At 35.7% G+C, this 17,568-nt stretch overlaps 1 protein-coding gene across 8 annotated transcripts in view; it reads right to left on the bottom strand.

Moving 5' to 3' along the window:
• TBC1D5 (TBC1 domain family member 5) overlaps positions 1-17,568 on the bottom strand; it is a 343,189-nt gene that overhangs the window by 134,255 nt on the left and 191,366 nt on the right. For all 8 annotated transcript variants that reach the window (XM_083376132.1, XM_083376127.1, XM_083376129.1 and 5 more), the window contains 5 exons: positions 16,918-17,026; positions 9,008-9,097; positions 8,841-8,912; positions 2,307-2,374; positions 13-115 (listed from right to left, as the gene is read on the bottom strand). In XM_083376132.1, coding sequence (XP_083232258.1) covers positions 13-115; positions 2,307-2,374; positions 8,841-8,912; positions 9,008-9,097; positions 16,918-17,026 — 442 coding nt within the window. The remainder of the gene's footprint in view (positions 1-12; positions 116-2,306; positions 2,375-8,840; positions 8,913-9,007; positions 9,098-16,917; positions 17,027-17,568) is intronic.

Genomic DNA, 17,568 nt, shown 5'->3' with positions numbered 1-17,568 from the left:
ATGTTTCATTACCTGTTTATAAAGTAACTGCTCATTTTCCCGAGCGTAGCAGAAGAGAATGTCTGTAAGAATTTTCCTTACATTTTCTTCCTGGAAATACTGCATTTCAGGAAAGCTGATTAACAAAAACAACAACAACAAAACCCTAATATAAATGACAAGCTCAAAATGATTTGGGATTACAATAGGTTTCAATTATTACATTTCTTCCTTTTTTACTCAATGAAACTCCAATGAACTACTCATTCAGAGTGGTCTGCCATCATACAGAAGAACATTTCTGGTATAGATTGTGAATTGAAATTACACCTACTGGTGATTTATTTATTTTATATAATACCACATTCCATATGGATTCCAGAAAGTGATTTATCTAAGCTAAAGGTAAAAAATAGCAGTGAAGAAGAAATTTCTATGAGATTGCAATGCAGAATTATGGGAGACTGTTTACAGTAATATGGAAGCAGGTTTAGTAGAAATCAATAGAATGTGCTACAACATGAAATACAAAAATCAAAAAGCAGAAAACATACTGAGAAGATTATTATTCATGTATATCCTCCCATTTTCTCTTAAGTTTCAATCCTGTCTAGTGAGAAAATATAATACTAAAATTAGAAATGAACAGGGTAATTCATTCAGATGGCAATATATGTACAATACATGTACAAGATTTTTTATTTACTAACAGCACTTTAAAAAAAAAGAACCCATTTTTCCTAAACATACCATGCACTTTGTCAAAGTAATAGTGCAATATTTTTACAATGGCTCTAAAACTAGCAAAACTATCTTTATTCAGATTTTAATTCCCCAATTATAACTTAGATATTTATATAATCTTAAACATTCTGAACTATTCCCCTTTAAAAACAAAAAATACCATCTGCGAATATTTACATGAAAGCATACTCGGATTTTAATTATACATCTAACAGCATAAATATATCAGCTTCAGTATAGGCACACAATAAAGCAATAAGAAATGTCAATATTTCCTGGGCATTGTTTTGTTTCTTATGCCTATTAATTCTATAAATAGAAAAAGGTATCATGCTGAGCTGCATTTTAAAATCCATAGGAACTATTTTCTTATCCCAAATTTTAGTATAGAACTATGCTATAATCATAACAGAAAGATACTAGACAAATAGTAATTGAGCTTAATTGGAATTACTTAATGCAATCAGAGTTCTCTCTCTGACAAAATATTTTCCGGATCTGAATTCTAGCTTTGATAAGTTCCTTAACAGGAATGACCCCAGGCTACGGAGATGAAAGTACATTCACAATGATAATAAGGAATACTTAAAGAAGGAATCTTTGACAGTAGGAAAGTTATCCACAAAAATAGCAATGCTAAATTCCTCTAGATGAATGACATTTCTCACTAATTACACATTACTTTTTATTGATTAAGTGTTAGGAATTACAGAAAATCATCTGTTCAATCTTGTATTATAAACATAATTTAATCACAAGATCTGTGACTTCCTCTCATTCTTTTTTTATTTCTCACAGAAACTCTTTTAAAAATACATATAATTATATTTTAATGTAACATATAGTACTGATTTATAATAAATCCAATTACATGAAAAGGCAAATTAGAAAATAAAAAATGTTTGGCTATGCAGGATAGGCAATCTGGTGCTCTGAGCAACAATGCATCTGTGGATCTCTCCCAGCATCCCTGCCTCATATGATTTTAATATTCTTTATGTTTGTAAAAGACAGCTAGTGGCTATGCTGCATAAAATGTCAACTTCTATAATAAACTGTAATAAACTCATATAAAATAAAAATGTCTGACAGAAAAAAAGCTATGGTAAACTAGGGTAGTAAAGAAAAAATAGAAGACTGCAGAGGATTTGACAAAACATCACTAGTTTATATAGTGGGAAATTGACATTTTATAACTGGTCATACCCCTCATTCTTCGTGGAAGTCCTTTTAGGACAAGCCAGGCTGCTGATGACATCTACTGTTTTTCAGAAATACATGTTTAAAAATCCCTAATTATTCCATGAATCACAAAAGATTGTATGAAATTGCCCTTTTTTGTTTCACTGAAATCACGTATTTAAATTATGAGGAAGTAGTTGCTATTCTTTCAGGCACAGAAGGAAAAGCATATAGGTTTTAGTGCTACAATATGACCAGCAGGCCAAACTTTTCTTCAAACCCATGTAAGTGCTGACTGGCAGTGATACCTATCCACATCTACATAGGCCCAAACTGGGATATGTATTCCAAAGATACGAAATGTAAATGTAAATTATAAAATATTTAATAATGATGCTTACGTTCGTTTTACATCTTGTTCAATCATTCCTCGAAGTTCTTTGTCCTGAAAAAATTTGTTCCAAAGACTCTGCAAAAGGATAAATTATTATTTGAAAGATGGTCAATGATGATAGACTACATCAGGGACAGAAATCTACCAGATATAAAACGGTAGGGCATACAATATGTAGTTGTAGTAGTTGCTAAGAGACAAAAATAACTTGATAATCAATAGAACAGGCAATCCTATTTTACACATAGAATTCATTTTTTCTATACAGGCCCTGTCTATTAAAACCCAGATAAAACACCTTCTTCAATCAGAGCCACAACTATGTCTGTCATAATGCTTACAATGTTTTTCTGAAAATCAAACATTAAACTCTGAATTATATGATTTGCAAAAATTGCAAATATCCCCCTGCTGTCTGCTAGAAAGAATGAATTATCTCCAAGGAACAACCTTTGGGATTTTAGCTAATAAACTGCCTGCTATTATTACAATTTTAAAGTATGTCTGCACATGTAGTGTACATGCATGTATGTATGCACATACATACTGCATCCATATATGTATATCTATATATGTATGTAGATATATATATGTGCCTTTTGTCTAATCCTCCCTTCCAGCTGCTGATACTGTTGCACAATTGTTTTGTCCTCAAATAAAACAGCATGACTGTTTTGTTCAGGAACATTTATCTGTAAGTTTAGCTATAATTTTTATTTTAATATTTCAGATTCTGGTTTTCCTAAGCTTTTTACCACAGTTGTAATATATTAGCTATTCTAATTTTAAAATGATGCTTAGTGAGAGTGCAATAGTTTTAAAACGTTTTTAAAATGTTTACTTATTATAATGAGGCTAAATTTTACCATTATCATAACACCCTTCCTTCCTTCCTTCCCTCTCGCTTACATCAATGTGAGCAAAAATTAAATTTTCTGTAAAACGCTGTGACTCTTAACTGACCAGATTCACACATGATATCACTGTATAAATATGGTTCATGTTCTTCAATGCAGAAAATCATATTGTACTACAGAATCTTCAACTGGATCTACATCACGACAAGAAATTGAAGGCTTGTTGTAATCTTATTATAATCTCTTACGTGGCAAATGTAGCAGCCTTAATAGAGCCTAAAAAGAATTATATCAAAGGCTTGAACATAATTTCATAAAGACTATACAGCTTTCTGATTTTCTTTCCTTACTCACATTCAGTAACAGGAAAACTGTTTAATATTATTCTTTTTATTCACTGGCTATTGTTATTTAAAAAGACAAAATATATTTCATTGGTAAGAATGAAAACTTGCTCAGTAGTGGTGTTAGGTTCTAAAATTAAGCAAATGGTTTCAGTTGCTGAAATACAACAAAAAGGTTAAAAAGTCATCAAATGTTTCTGGTTACATGTCATTTTTATAGTAATAAATTGCTATGAAGGCAATCAATCTCTATCTCCACCTCTCTAATATGAAACACTATTCAAAAGGCAACACACCAGCATTATTGATTACACTTCATATTCACTAGAATAATTAATCATAGTATATTCAGGTTTTTTTAAAAAAAAAACCTGCTGAAATGTTTAAATAAAAAAGTTGATGACTAAATTTATTTTAAATGAATAAGAACACGTGGCAACTCTGAGAGAATGAAACAAAATCCTTGCTCTGATCTCTTGCTCTTCAAGGCTCTATCAGTAAAAAGTGAATACAGAGCAGAGAATCTTCATCCCTGTTTTCTCTTTAAGGGTTGGCACATCAAGTGCATTTGATTACTTCAATAGTAGATTTCAAGGAAAATTTGAAGATTATGATCATAAAAACTCCACCATTCTAAAAATTGAAAACTTTATATATAGTTCACATACCACTTTTATTTATGCTAGCTAAAGATGACATTTAATAGTGATATAATAATAATGAGTGGGTGGATGGATGGATGGATGGCCTGATGGAAATAAATGGGAGGGAACTGGTTCAGTTATTTTGATTCTGAGAAGATGGAGGTACAGCATCAATAATGAACTGTAACAATAATTATATTCCAATTATCTAAAAGAATATTTAAAAAACACAAGTTGCACTTGCTATAAGTGGTTATCTATTACTGAACAATTCATTTTAAATAGCCATAACAAATTCCAATGTTAATGGCTAAAGTTACAAATAATTTCACCTGAAAATATTTCAAAATTGAGCTTGGTAATTTTCATAAGTTTAGAAGACTGAATATATTACAGCTTGGTTTGTTTTTTCCTCTCAGTCCTTATATGCATAGAGGAAGTCCTAAAAGTCCTATTCTTATATAAACTATGAAAGTTTTAAAAACATTTAAATTATTGTTAAATGTGTGAAACTGCAATATCTTCAAACTGCAATACATTCTTTTCCTAGAGGGGGGAAATACATTTATCTGCCACGCTACAATTCAAAACACTTCCAGTCTTAGTCACTATATGGTCAACATGACACTACACATTGAACGATTAGAAAACACTGGGATGCAATATTTTCAGTATGAAAGAATATAAAACTGTAAGTAAAAAAAACTTCTATGCAGATGTTCCTTAATTATGACAAGATTTAAATTGAAAAAGTAGTGAAAAACATTCCTATCCTTAGGGATCATTCTATTGCTCTAATAATTGAAAATCTGGAATAGTATGCATACAGGATGCTACTAGGCAAAATAATTCCATAATTCTACTATTTGTTTAAGCATCTAATCTATAGGCATTTAACTTTTGATATAAAACTGTCCTCTTAATTTCTTTTGAGAACCAAAGATATAATTGTAGAGATGAGCCATTATAAATATCTTGCCTATTTTTATAAAAAAAAAACCCAAATTATTTACTTATTTTACCAGCACTACAAGGAATAGTGTTATTCTATATTTCACAAAATTCTTTTAGACATCTGCTTTTTTTTAATGCACATCATTGTCAAGACAGCATTTTTTAAAAAAAATATCTAATTGCAGAATTCATCTTGAACAATTTCTATTAACTCTATTTTTGGAAACACTACGATATGAAAATATTACAACTAATGAGAATCAGTGAGATTCAGAGGAAGTTGTTCACAGTATATATGCCACCCAAACAGAGCTGCAAGATGGTTCCAAATTTTATAAGCTTTAAATATTGTCATTTATAAAGAAAACATGTAAAGTATTTGGCATCCCCAAATCTATGCAAAACAGCAGCTGAAAAACTACAAAGATTACTCAAAAAACACATTAATCTATTATAAGCATTTTTTCTTTAAATGTGCACACATCATTTACAATGTGAAATACTACTGATCCCACGTATATTTCTGTAATGTACTGAAAAATGGAAAATTACAAGAAAGTAATTTTGCCACTCTTGCAAAATGACATATTTATTTGATTTCTCTCAGGTATTTTTTATTGCTTTTGAGGGAACATTTAATCTCAAAGCCAGATTTTTTTAATACTAAATATGGAGGATTTGCAATAACTTTACCTACTTGAATTATACTTTCAACATAATTATTGGATTGTGTACTATTCAATATATTGTATAGTTCTTTGTATTTCAAAGTCCTGATATGTTGCCTCACTGCGGTAGAAGGTCTGTTCCTCGGATAAGAATAACAAGACTTGATGGCAAGTGTATATAACCCCAGCAGGATCACTCAAGGTATCTATTGGGCAACAGCAGTATAGCAAAGTGCTGGAGGCAGTGGTAAAGTATTCTTGTATTTTTTGACAAAATTACATGGATGGACAATATAAGTTACTAATGATACTGTGCCAGATGCTAAACCCGAGGTTAGAAGGCAATCAACAAATTATTGAGGAAGAACTGGGACTGGAAATAAATGTTGCTGTATAATTTGACAGTACAGTTTACAAACTGATCATCAAAGTAATCAAAGTGTGCCTGGTTTTATAAACAGAATAACAAAATGCAGCTATATTCACAGAAAGTGCCATGAAGAAAACTGTAAAGATAGAATTACAATGAGTAAAGATAATTCTTGCTTACCAAAGGTAATTGGAATGGGGAACTCAGTTGCCAACTGACATGTGCAATGTCATGTGGACTTATAATAGCAATCTCTGTTGCTGATTTTAGATGAATCCCATATAGTCATAGGATCCCAAAGTTATGTGATCACCATTTGTGACTTCCTGCTAGCTTTCCTATTGCCTTTTGGTAGCTGACAACAAAAATTGCAAATTGTGATCTTGCAGGATGCCAGGACGTAATTGGGAGGTACTTGCCAAGTGTTGGAATCACAATCATGTGACTGCAGGGACTACAATGACTGTGACTATAAGGACTTATAATTCAACATTGTTATAAATTTGAATGGCTGCTGAGAGAGTGGACATTAATCAGGATTACCAGTATATGGAACATAAGAAGCCTTAATATGGGAAAGCTCAATATAGTGCAAGATGAAATTAATCAACCTGCAAATTGAGAACAAAAAATTAAAATTGACCAGAATTGGTCATTTTCAGTTAGTTGATCTCAGTGTTACTATTAGGACATCAAAAACAGGGAAGGGATGGTATTGCTTTCATAGTTAGGAAGTATATTACAAGAACAGTATTTGGCTACAATGAAATCATAACTAACCATGACCAAATAATATTAATTAAACTTCTTGGACAATCAGGATGTCAATATGGTTGACATAATTAATATAGCAATTATCTAAGCTTATGCTCCAATCACAGATACAGAAGAAGAGAGGTTGATGAATTTTATGATCAAATTCTATTTGAAATTAACAGCACATGCAATCACAATATGCAGCTAATGCCTGGAATCTGGAATGCCAAAATTGGAAAAATTAAGGAAGAAAATGTAGTTGGATAATATGGCCTAGGAGACTGAAATGAAGCAGGAGGATTTCTGTGATGGAATGTAGTAGGATAAATTCCCAGGAGGGAATGTATTCCAAAAGAATAAGAAACAGTTCAATCCACATATTTTGTATGAAAGAGGATTAAAACAGTGCTTTCTTTATAGTTCTGAGTATAGGATAGATGTAGATAGTAGAGTGCTTTAATTTGTCAAGATTCTGACTATACGTGTTGAAATAATAAAGAACTCAGCTAGAAACAATCATTATATACATGTGATAAGGCAAAAAAAAATATTGGAGTAGGATTCATATATTAATGCAGAAAATTCTTAAAGTGAACATAAAGATTAAACCAGAAACTTTCCTTCTAGGTCTAATGGAAAGAAAACTGGAAAAAATGGAACTCTGATTTTATATATGGTCACTGCAGCAAGACTGCTCTATGCACAAAAGTGGAAGGATACCTCGATTCCTACAATGGACAAATGGTTACCAAATCTGATGGAATTAGCAGAGTTGGCCAAATTGATTCTGCTCATAAAAGAAAAGAATGTAAGTACTTTTGTTTCTACTTGGAAACCCCTTCTGGACTTTGTACTTGATGTGGAAAAAAATGATATTATGATTTTGGGTTTTACCAATTAGACTGAGTTGCCGATACAGAAATGGTTAATGCATACTATAGAAATGTAAAAAAGTTGAGCTTTGATTTTAATGTCTGATTTTATTGCAACAGAGTCAGAAGTCAATGCCTTTTGTTTCTTTCCCTCCTCTTCTTCACATCTTTTTTGTTTTCCCTTTTTCTACTGTTGTCCCCTACTATTTGCTTTTGTATTTTCACATTTTTTGTTATAAATTAATAAAACTAATAAATCATTATATATCATTCTGTGTTTTGGGGTCTGAATGATACTCAGCTCAAACAACAAAATGTCTATATACATGGACATTATCAAATGTAATATAGGCAGTCATCACCCTAACAATGGTAATCGGGACTAGGAACTTCTGTTGCTAAACATCATGATTGTAAACAGTGATGTAACATGACTGTGTCACTTCACAATGTCAGTTACAGAACTTTTGTTAAGTGAAACTCATAATATTATTAAACACAACATCATAGGATCACCACTGTGACCTTGTTCCAACTTTCCCATTGACTTTTTGCTTGTCAGAACCTGGCAGTAAAGTTGAAAATGACAATCAAGTGACCCCATTGGATACTGCAATGTTGTAACTGTGAACTGGGCAATGAGTGCACATATAACAATCACATGACTAAAGGGATGCTGATCATAAGTATGAGGACCAGTCATAATTATCACTCATTCAAAACTTACAATGAGTGACAGCACTCATCACTCATTCTAAATTTTAACTGTGCAGCCTTTATTCCTTTGATAACCTTGCTGGGCTTATATTCTCAACATAACTTCTTGGGATTCTTGGCTATCCATTCTAGAAACATTCATCACTATGATAAGTCTTTGGGGTGGGGGAACAGGGGTGTGTTGATGGCACATAATCCCAAAAAATAGTTCTTAGTGTTTTATTACTTTTTAATAGACTTGTAGTATGCCGAGAGAACCATGTTACTCAATAGCTTAAATGTTAATATATAAATAATCATTTAAATCACATTTTAAATGAATTTTTATATAGTCAAAAATATAAATTCAACCTAGTTACCCCTTCATCCTGTGAGAGTGGGTTGTTGATCATTACGTCTTGCTGTCCAGCTTTTCGAGGGTTTGTAATATGCTGTAGATAGGAAAAAGGCATTACTGGAGCTGCATTTAAAACATAATGAAAATATGAACTCAAAAATAAATAAATTTCCTTTATATCCTACTTACAATTTCCTTTACATTATTGTATAATGCTCTTGATTTTATTGTTTTTGTAATCCAATGATTTCTATCAGAAGGTAGAACAGTCAGAAATAGCTGTAAAGTCAAACAAAACATGGGTCAGAAAAATAAGCATCATTTGTATCATAAGAGTATTTTCTAAAAAATTTTATTTAGAAGTGTGAAAGAAATTTATTTTCAATGGATTCAAAGTCATTTTAATTCTATTTGTCAAATACTTTTTTTTCATATATCACTAAAATAAATTGCTTATAATGCCGAAACACATTATTTTATGTCAATCATTTTTTGTGATTAATGAGGAAATTAATTAACTAATAACAAAATTGAAAATAAGCTGCTTCAACATGTTTATCTGATAATCAAGGCATATAAAAAAATCTAACTTAGTCTTACCACATATTGTTCCTTTTCTTTTACAATTCAAGTGGTAATTCGAAATGTAGAACTTAAAAGTGTAATGTTTTCAGACTCCTTAAAATAGGGTCCTTACCTTTTTGAAGCCAACATAATCACTTTATGCTTCCATGCAGTTACGGATTCCAAAATAAATAAATTAAATATAACAACTGATTTATAATATAATTAAAATGAAATAATGTAATGTAATGTAATATACCGTGTTCTCCCCAAAATAAATCCCCACCCTGATTTGTGGGGGGTGGGCCTAATATAAAACCTAATTAGGACCCTGCCCACTCTGACCCACTTGGCTGCTGCAATGGGGCAAAAGGCCGCATGGCACTTGCTTCCTTCAGCCCCCCCCAAACCAGGCCATTCCTTGCTCCCTTTCACTCCCCTCCTGAGCCAGACTGCCATGCTACCGTACAGAGGATGGGCGGGGTAGACCTGGTATACCTCCGCCATTTTGGAGCCAAGGGGGAGTTACAGCAAAAGCCTCCACTGCCGCTGTGCACCGCTGGAGGGGCTTTCTCCACACTCCGCCTTACAGATCACCCGCCTGGTAGCAGCCTCCGCCTCCTCCACCAACTCTCCCGTGGCTTGCACTGTGACCACCTCCTCCCTCTGCCAGCACCAGTGGAGAGAACGGAGAATGGGGAGGGGAACGGCTCTGCGCAGTGATGTTCACGAGACTAAAAAAAGTTCAGTCAGACCTCTCAACTTTACGAGATGTTTTTTTTTTCTGACTGAAGGTCTAACTGAACTTATTTTAGTCTCATGAAATCCATTTCCCTGCAGCAGGAGAGCAGCACGCCAGAGCTGGAAAGCAGGTTAGTGAAGAATTTTTTTGCTTTCGGGAAAAGAGAGGAGCTGGGCGATGGTGCACCAAGCTCTATAGAAGCACCAGGAGAAGCGGCAGGAAACGGGGCTGCCATTTTGAGAACATAGAAGGGAGATGCGGGCCGATGCAGGGCAGCAAACAAGTGCCCTTCTCTGCTCTGCATTGCTGTGCAGAGCTGTTCCCCTCCCCGTTCTCTCCAGTGGTGGCGACGGAGGGCTGGTGGAGAGAGGAGGCGGTCACGGTGCAAGCCACAGGAGAGTTGGTGGAGGAGGTAGCAGATGCCACCAAGCAGTTGATCTGTGGGGTGGAGTGTGAAGAAAGCCCTCCAGTGTCACACAGAGGCAGCGGAGCCCTTCGCCATCACTCGCCCTGGCTCCAAAATGGCAGAGGGGGACCAGGTCTACCTCGCTCATCCTCTGTATGGTAGCATGGCAGGGAAGCAATGAATGGCCTAACGGGGGGGGCTGAGGGAAGCAGGTGCAGGGCATGTGGGGCAGCTCCACCCCCTTCCCCACCTGCCTCATCTCATTGTGGCGGCAGTGGTCTCCTGCTGCAAGTGGCTGCAGAAGTGGAGCAGCAGCCTGTTGGTGCTGCCGCTGCGAGGCAAGGCAGGTGTCATGGAAAATATAAGGCACCACCCAAAAGTAAGACTTAATGCCTCTTTTGGAGGGCAAAAATAATATAAGACTGGGTCTTACTTTCAGAGAAACACAGTAAATATAATATACTATAACATGATGTGATATGATGGGATGGGATGTGATAGGATGTGATACAATAATACAATATAAAATTTTTAAGAGGTCTCATGTGAGAATAGAGAATCTTTTAAAGTTTGGACAAATTTGTTACATTTTAGCCATTTTAATTTTTTTAATTTTTATTTCAAAATTCAGCAATCTAATGGAATACTGATTCTTGATGTAATGGATCACAGTTCTTAGCATCTTATAGTTCTTTTTAAAGTAAGAAGGAAATGTTATCTATTTTTTAAATTCTTGAAACTCATATTATTTCATTTCTAATGTTGATAGGGTTACTCTGTTTTCACACTTATTCTAGTTTATCATTAGTACAAACCTGGGACCTAGTATTCTTGGTTTTGAAGAATAAGTCCCCCTTGAATTCTGTTGATCCTTATCTAGAGCCAATTTGGTTTTGTTAGTTACCTAGATTTTTGTGTATAGGTAGCAATAAAAAAAACCCCTTTCCTTAAACTCAATGAATGGTCTTGGTTCTTTGCACCTGATATGCTGGATAGAGAGACAATGACTAGCTTTTATGCCTAAGTTAGACCCAGAACTCACAGTCTCCTAGTTTCTAGGTTGTCATCATGACCACTATACCAAACTGACAAAAAGACTACATACTGTAAAATTATATTCATTATATTTACTTTGAATTAAATATAAATTTATGACAATTAAACTTATTTTTATCCCAATAGCAATCACTGTTTCTGAAAATGTGACCCCAAATTGCAAGTAAAATGTATTAGGTAAAGGTAAAGGTTCCCCCGCACATGCGTGCTAGTCATTTCCGACTCTAGGGGCTGGTGCTCATCTCCATTTCAAAGCCAAAGAACCAGCACTTGTCCGAGGACATCTCCGTGGTCATGTGGCCGGCATGACAAGATGCCAAAGGCGCACGGAACACTGATATCTTCCCACTGGAGTGGTCTTTATTTTTCTACTTGCATTTTTACGTGCTTTCGAACTGCTAGGTTGGCAGAAGCTGGGATGAGTAACAGGTGCTCATTCTGTTACACGGCACTCGGGATTCGACCCGCCAAACTGCCAACCTTCTGATCAACAAGCTCAGCGTCCTAACCCACTGAGCCACCGCGTACCTGAGTAAATGTATTACTCAGATCCAATTTTAGGCAGGGAGCTGGCTAGAAAATCTCCAAGAATCCCTTCCAAATGTATTATTCTATCTATCTATCTATCTATCTATCTATCTATCTATCTATCTATCTATCTATCTATTTATTTATTTATTTATTATTTCAATTTATATACCGCCCCTCTCCCAAGGGACTCAGGGCGGTGTACAGGGCAATTAAAACACTACGAACAACACATAATATACAAAAATTAAAACCCTAAGATCTTCCGGTGGCTCCGCAGCGACGGAGACAGCCTTCCCGGGCTGCCCGCGGCTCAGCTGTTGTTTTTTCGCCCGAAACAGCGCCGATCAGCTGTTCGGGCGAATTTGAAGCCCCCTCCTTGGGAGAAGAGGAGGGGGCGAGCTCCCAGGTAGGGGTAGAGTTCTCCAGGGCCGCCTGAGCTTATGGCTTGGGCGGCTGAAGGATTGAACTCCCCCGTAGCCTGGGCTGCTCCCATCTGGCCGGCGCCTCTGCTCCTGATTCTTGGAGCAGAGCCAGCCGTCTGCGACCACCCCTGCCTGAAGGAATGACTATGGATTAAAGGAGCAGGCAGAGCGATACAAGAGGAAAAGGTGAAGAGGATTATTATATTTTACTCTCCAGCTTGATGGAGTTTTTTGGATTATAAATCTGGAGTGAAAGTGCGTCACATTTGGTAAAAGATGGCGGCTAAACCACCCCCTAAAACTCTTTGGAGTGCTGGAACGTCTCCTGTGCAACAATCATTACTGCAGGCACTGCATCCTCCTGATGTATTGACATCAAAGGACTTACAAGATGCTCTTGAAAAACACACCCAGGTAATTTTGGAATCAATTAATGATAGATTTGTACAGATGGAGGAGAAATTGGAGAAATTGGAGGAGAGAATGGAGGAGAGGATGGAACAGAAGTTCAGAGTGATGAAGGCAGACATCTTGTCTTCAGTGTGTAAAGTGGCTCGCTGTGTGGAAGAATTGGAGGAAAAACTAGAAGATTTGACTCAAAAGAATGCTATATTAGAAGCAAAAGTATTGGAGAATGAAGATAAAGTGGAAAAGGAACTGAGTCTTGCTCAATATTACCAGATGCAGTTTGCCATTAGAGTTAGAGGCTTAAAGGAGAATACCAAGGAAGATCTAAAGCAGCTGGTTTCTGAGGCTTTTGAAGTAGTGTTGAAACAGCCAGCATCTGAAATAAAAGGAGGCATGGATAAAGTGTTTCGTGTGAATTCATGGATTGCTAGACAGAGAAAGTTGCCTAGAGATGTGGTGGTATATTTTGCAAAAAGGGAAACTAGAGATGAAGTTATACGAGCTGCTTATGATACTAAAGTTGTGACTGCTAATCAAGAAGTTTTGGTCTTAAAAGAAATTCCTCCAAAGATTTTAAGGAGAAGGAAGGATTTTACATTTCTTGTGCAAGAGCTCAAGCAACGAGATATAAGGTTTAGATGGGAGATCCCAGTTGGGTTGATGGTGACGCACGAAGGTAAAAGGTACCGTCTGGTTACTGTGATGCAAGCGCGTAATTTCTATAATAATGTTCTAAATGCAACGCCATTAACACTTCTGGAAGCTGAAAAGGGATCTGGAGAAGGAGTGCATCAAGAGGTCGAAGGTGGTCAGATAGAAGACAACGGTGTTGGAGGAGATCAAGATACAACTTTGTCGGATGATTCTATAGAACAGAGGGTGACGCGTGCTGCTGCAAAACGATCTAAGAGGAGAAAATAGCAGGATTTGCAGAAGTCTATGGAATTTCTAAGACGTATTCATAGTCAAGTATGGGAGGTGGGAAAAGATTTGGGTGTAGACGCAATATATTTTTTATATGTGGTGGTTTTGTGGAAAGGGTGAGTTTTTTTGGATTAAAGTTTGGTGGAATATATAGAAGATTTCCAAATGGAGGTTAAAGTTTTGTTCGCAATCTTTTTTATTGTTTGGAATAATTATAGATGTGGTACTGGAAGAGGAACGGCCGATTACAGAAGAGTGGACTTTAAAGTTTTCTGATTTGGTTGAGGTGGCGAAGATTTTGGTTAATTTGAAAGATTATTTGTAAGAACGTTATATCATGGAATGGACAAAATGGATGGAGTCTATTTAGGACAAGTATAGGGTTGAGAAGTATTATATAGTATTTGAATGATTCTTTTTTCCTTTTTTTCTGTTTTTTTTTCTCTTTCTATTTTGGGTTTTTTTTCTTGTTTTTAATGTATATTTAATATTATTAAGGTTTGTTTTATCCTATATAAGCTAGAAAGTGTTTCTTTTTTATTTTAGTTTTTTATATATATTTAATATTGCTAAGGTTTGTTTTATCTTATATAAGCTAGAGAGTGATGGATTTTAGAATTTATAGTTGTTAGTACATGATTGCTTATGTTTGCCTTTCTTTTTTTCTTTTTATATATATACCTTGTATTCAGCTCTGGGAAGTCGGGGGGGGAGGGGGGGAGGGGGGGAGGCAGGGGGGGAGGAGGGAGGGAGGGAGGGGGGAGGGAGGGGGGAGCAGGGAGGGGGAAGGGGTTTTTTTTTAAAGGAAAATTGTATTTTAAAACTTTTCAATAAAAAAAAAATTAAAATGAAATTAAACCAAATAGCCCTAAACAATAAAACACATTCTAAAATTTAAAATTTTTAAATTTAAGATCTAAAATCCCAGTCCCTCAGTCCAGGCCGGCAAGTTCAAATAGCTCAACAGGAAGCTGATTCCAGAGGGCAGGCGCGCCCACAGAGAATGCTCTCCCCCTGGGGGCCGCCAGTCAACATTCCCTGACTGACAGCACCCTGAGGAGGCCCTCTCTGTGGGAGCACAAAGGACGATGGGAAGTTAATGCTGGCAAAAGGTACTCCCGTAAATAACCCGGACCCATGCCATTTAGGGCTTTATAGGTCATCACCAGCACCTTGAATCTCACCCGGAAGACAACTGGAAGCCAATGCAGCTCGCGGAGCAGAGGTGTTACATGGGAGTATCGGGAGACCCCCATCACAACTCGCGCGGCCGCATTCTGCACCAGCTGGAGCCTCTGAGGGGTATTCAAGGGCAGCCCCATGTAGAGAGCGTTGCAGTAGTCTATCCGAGAGGTCACGAGCACATGAGTGACTGTGCGTAGGGCATCTCGGTCCAAGTAGGGCCACAACTGGCGCACCAGGCGAACCTGGGCCTATGGTAACTAACCTGGAAAAATATATCTACCCTTGCTTTAAATTAGGCACAAACTTTTCTTCCTTGTGCTTGAGCATCAATTATATTGCGGATTCGTACCAACCCTGTTCTTCAGAGTTCTTCCCTCTCCTACTCTCTGCTTAGGACCAGAATTTTCATTCTCTCTTCTCTTGACCAACAAGGTTGCTTTGTTTTCCTGGAAAATTTAAAGACCCAGGAAAGAAATATTTGCATCCAGTAATGGCAACCAGCGGCCTTCCGGATATTGACTCAAGAATCCTTCATTATTGATCGTCTCCACTGCTTGAATTCAAAACAGTGTAATATAGACAACTGTGGTTTTTCTATTTCAGATTTAGTGTCTCATAATGACTGTGTTTCATAATGCATAGGAGTTGCTGATTCTGAATTTGTAATTCCGAACTTGTTATTTAAGTATTATAAAAATACTATAAATATCTCAAGACAAGCATAACTTTAAGCCAGCTTTTAATTTTCTTAACACAACTTGTTATTTCCATAAGGCCTTTTCTTCCATTATTTAATGGAGAAAAAAATATAACCTTTTCTATCTCTACATATTTTTTTCAGTCTGTTAAAATAACCATATGCTCTACTGACCCAAAATATTTATCTTTTTACCTTTTTAACATATATATGACTGCTTATGTGACCTCCCAATAACCTTGACCTGATGTAACCTCCCCATCACAAGACTCATCACAAAATTCTAACTGATGAGTCACAGCTAACACATCACAAGGTGCTCACTTGACACATCCACACCGAAGCTCTTATAAAGAGAAGAACGCTGACATCCCCTAAACTCTGCTGAAGATGTTACCTAGCCTGGTAACGAAATGTTCAGAAACTAACCCACAATCTTGGAGAATGAACCTTCACCCTCATCCTATACCCAAGCTATAGATATTTGCCACTACTGCATAACTGTTTATGCTAAAAATAAATCTACTGTAATTAATTTGAAGGAGACTGATATATTTTTTTACATTATTATTGTCATTTTTGCTTAAACACAATTCCAAAATTTGTTGTGTGTGCCTGAACATCTATATAAAGTCTGTTCACTTCTGGCCCATTTTGAAATATATACAAGTTTTGAATATCTAAGTGAATGGTATATAGTGTTATGGCAGGACTATTGTATTTAGTAATATAGTAGAATAGATCTTTAGTTATAATATTATAATACAGCCATTACTACTTACATTTGACTAAAAACTTTTACTGAATCTTGTTGATCACAAACATCATTTTTCTTTTTTTCTCCAAATATTTCAGAAGCAACCATGGATATTTCACTATTCTAACAGATACGTTGCATTTAAATATACTTTTGTGATCAGTCAATGTTTTCTTAAAACAAATATTCCATCATCATTCCATATATCTGATCAGACATCTTTCAAAACTTTCAGCTACAGTATTTCAAATTAATTCTTGTCTTATGCATGGTAACAGCTCATAAGAATACCAGACTGAAATTTCTTGGAAAATGCTACAATTCTTTACACTAGCAATCTTCAAGTGCATCAGGTAATGTGGTGATTTATTACAAGTACAAGCTGTAAATAAGTATTTTCTTCTTACCTTCCAGCAAACACTACGAAACCTGCTGCTTCTCAGCTGCCCATTAATCCCCTTCAGTCGTATCGTTGCCAAGTAATTGTTGTTTACAAATAATTCTTCCCATTCTTTACTACATGGAACAAACATAAGAAAAGAACTTCTTAAAATTATTATTAAAGACTTAGCTAAGTGTGAAGCAGTGTAACATAATTTGGGATAAACAAAAGAAAAGGAAGTTTTAAATGTATATATTTAGCACTGTCCTATTTCTAAACGCATGGTTGTCTTTTTGGACACATTTCTTCCTCGAATTTAATGAATATGTAGATGACTGTAATTATGCCAGCAACTGAAATTCATAATGTCTATGGAGGCTATTCCATTTCCTCTAAAACGTTAGCAGTGCAGCTCAGTGAATAAACAAGAAAAATGAATATTAATACAAGCACATTTGGGTTTCACCCATAGATAAAACAGTATCTATTTAAAAGGACACCCTACTCCAGAATTATGGATCAGAGAAGTATAGCATTGACTGATAGTTCTTCACACGATAGATTTGCTTAAATAAAGCTTCTTTTCTTCATGTTATCAAGCTGGGCAGTTAAGAATGATAGAAGACGACTTCAGTTAACTTTTAGCGCTATTTACTCTTGCAATCTCTTTTACTTC

Source organism: Vipera ursinii, assembly GCF_947247035.1.
Source record: "Vipera ursinii genome assembly, chromosome: Z".
In the NCBI taxonomy this organism is placed as follows: domain Eukaryota; kingdom Metazoa; phylum Chordata; class Lepidosauria; order Squamata; family Viperidae; genus Vipera; species Vipera ursinii.
This window is presented reverse-complemented; position numbering and strand designations above follow the sequence as displayed.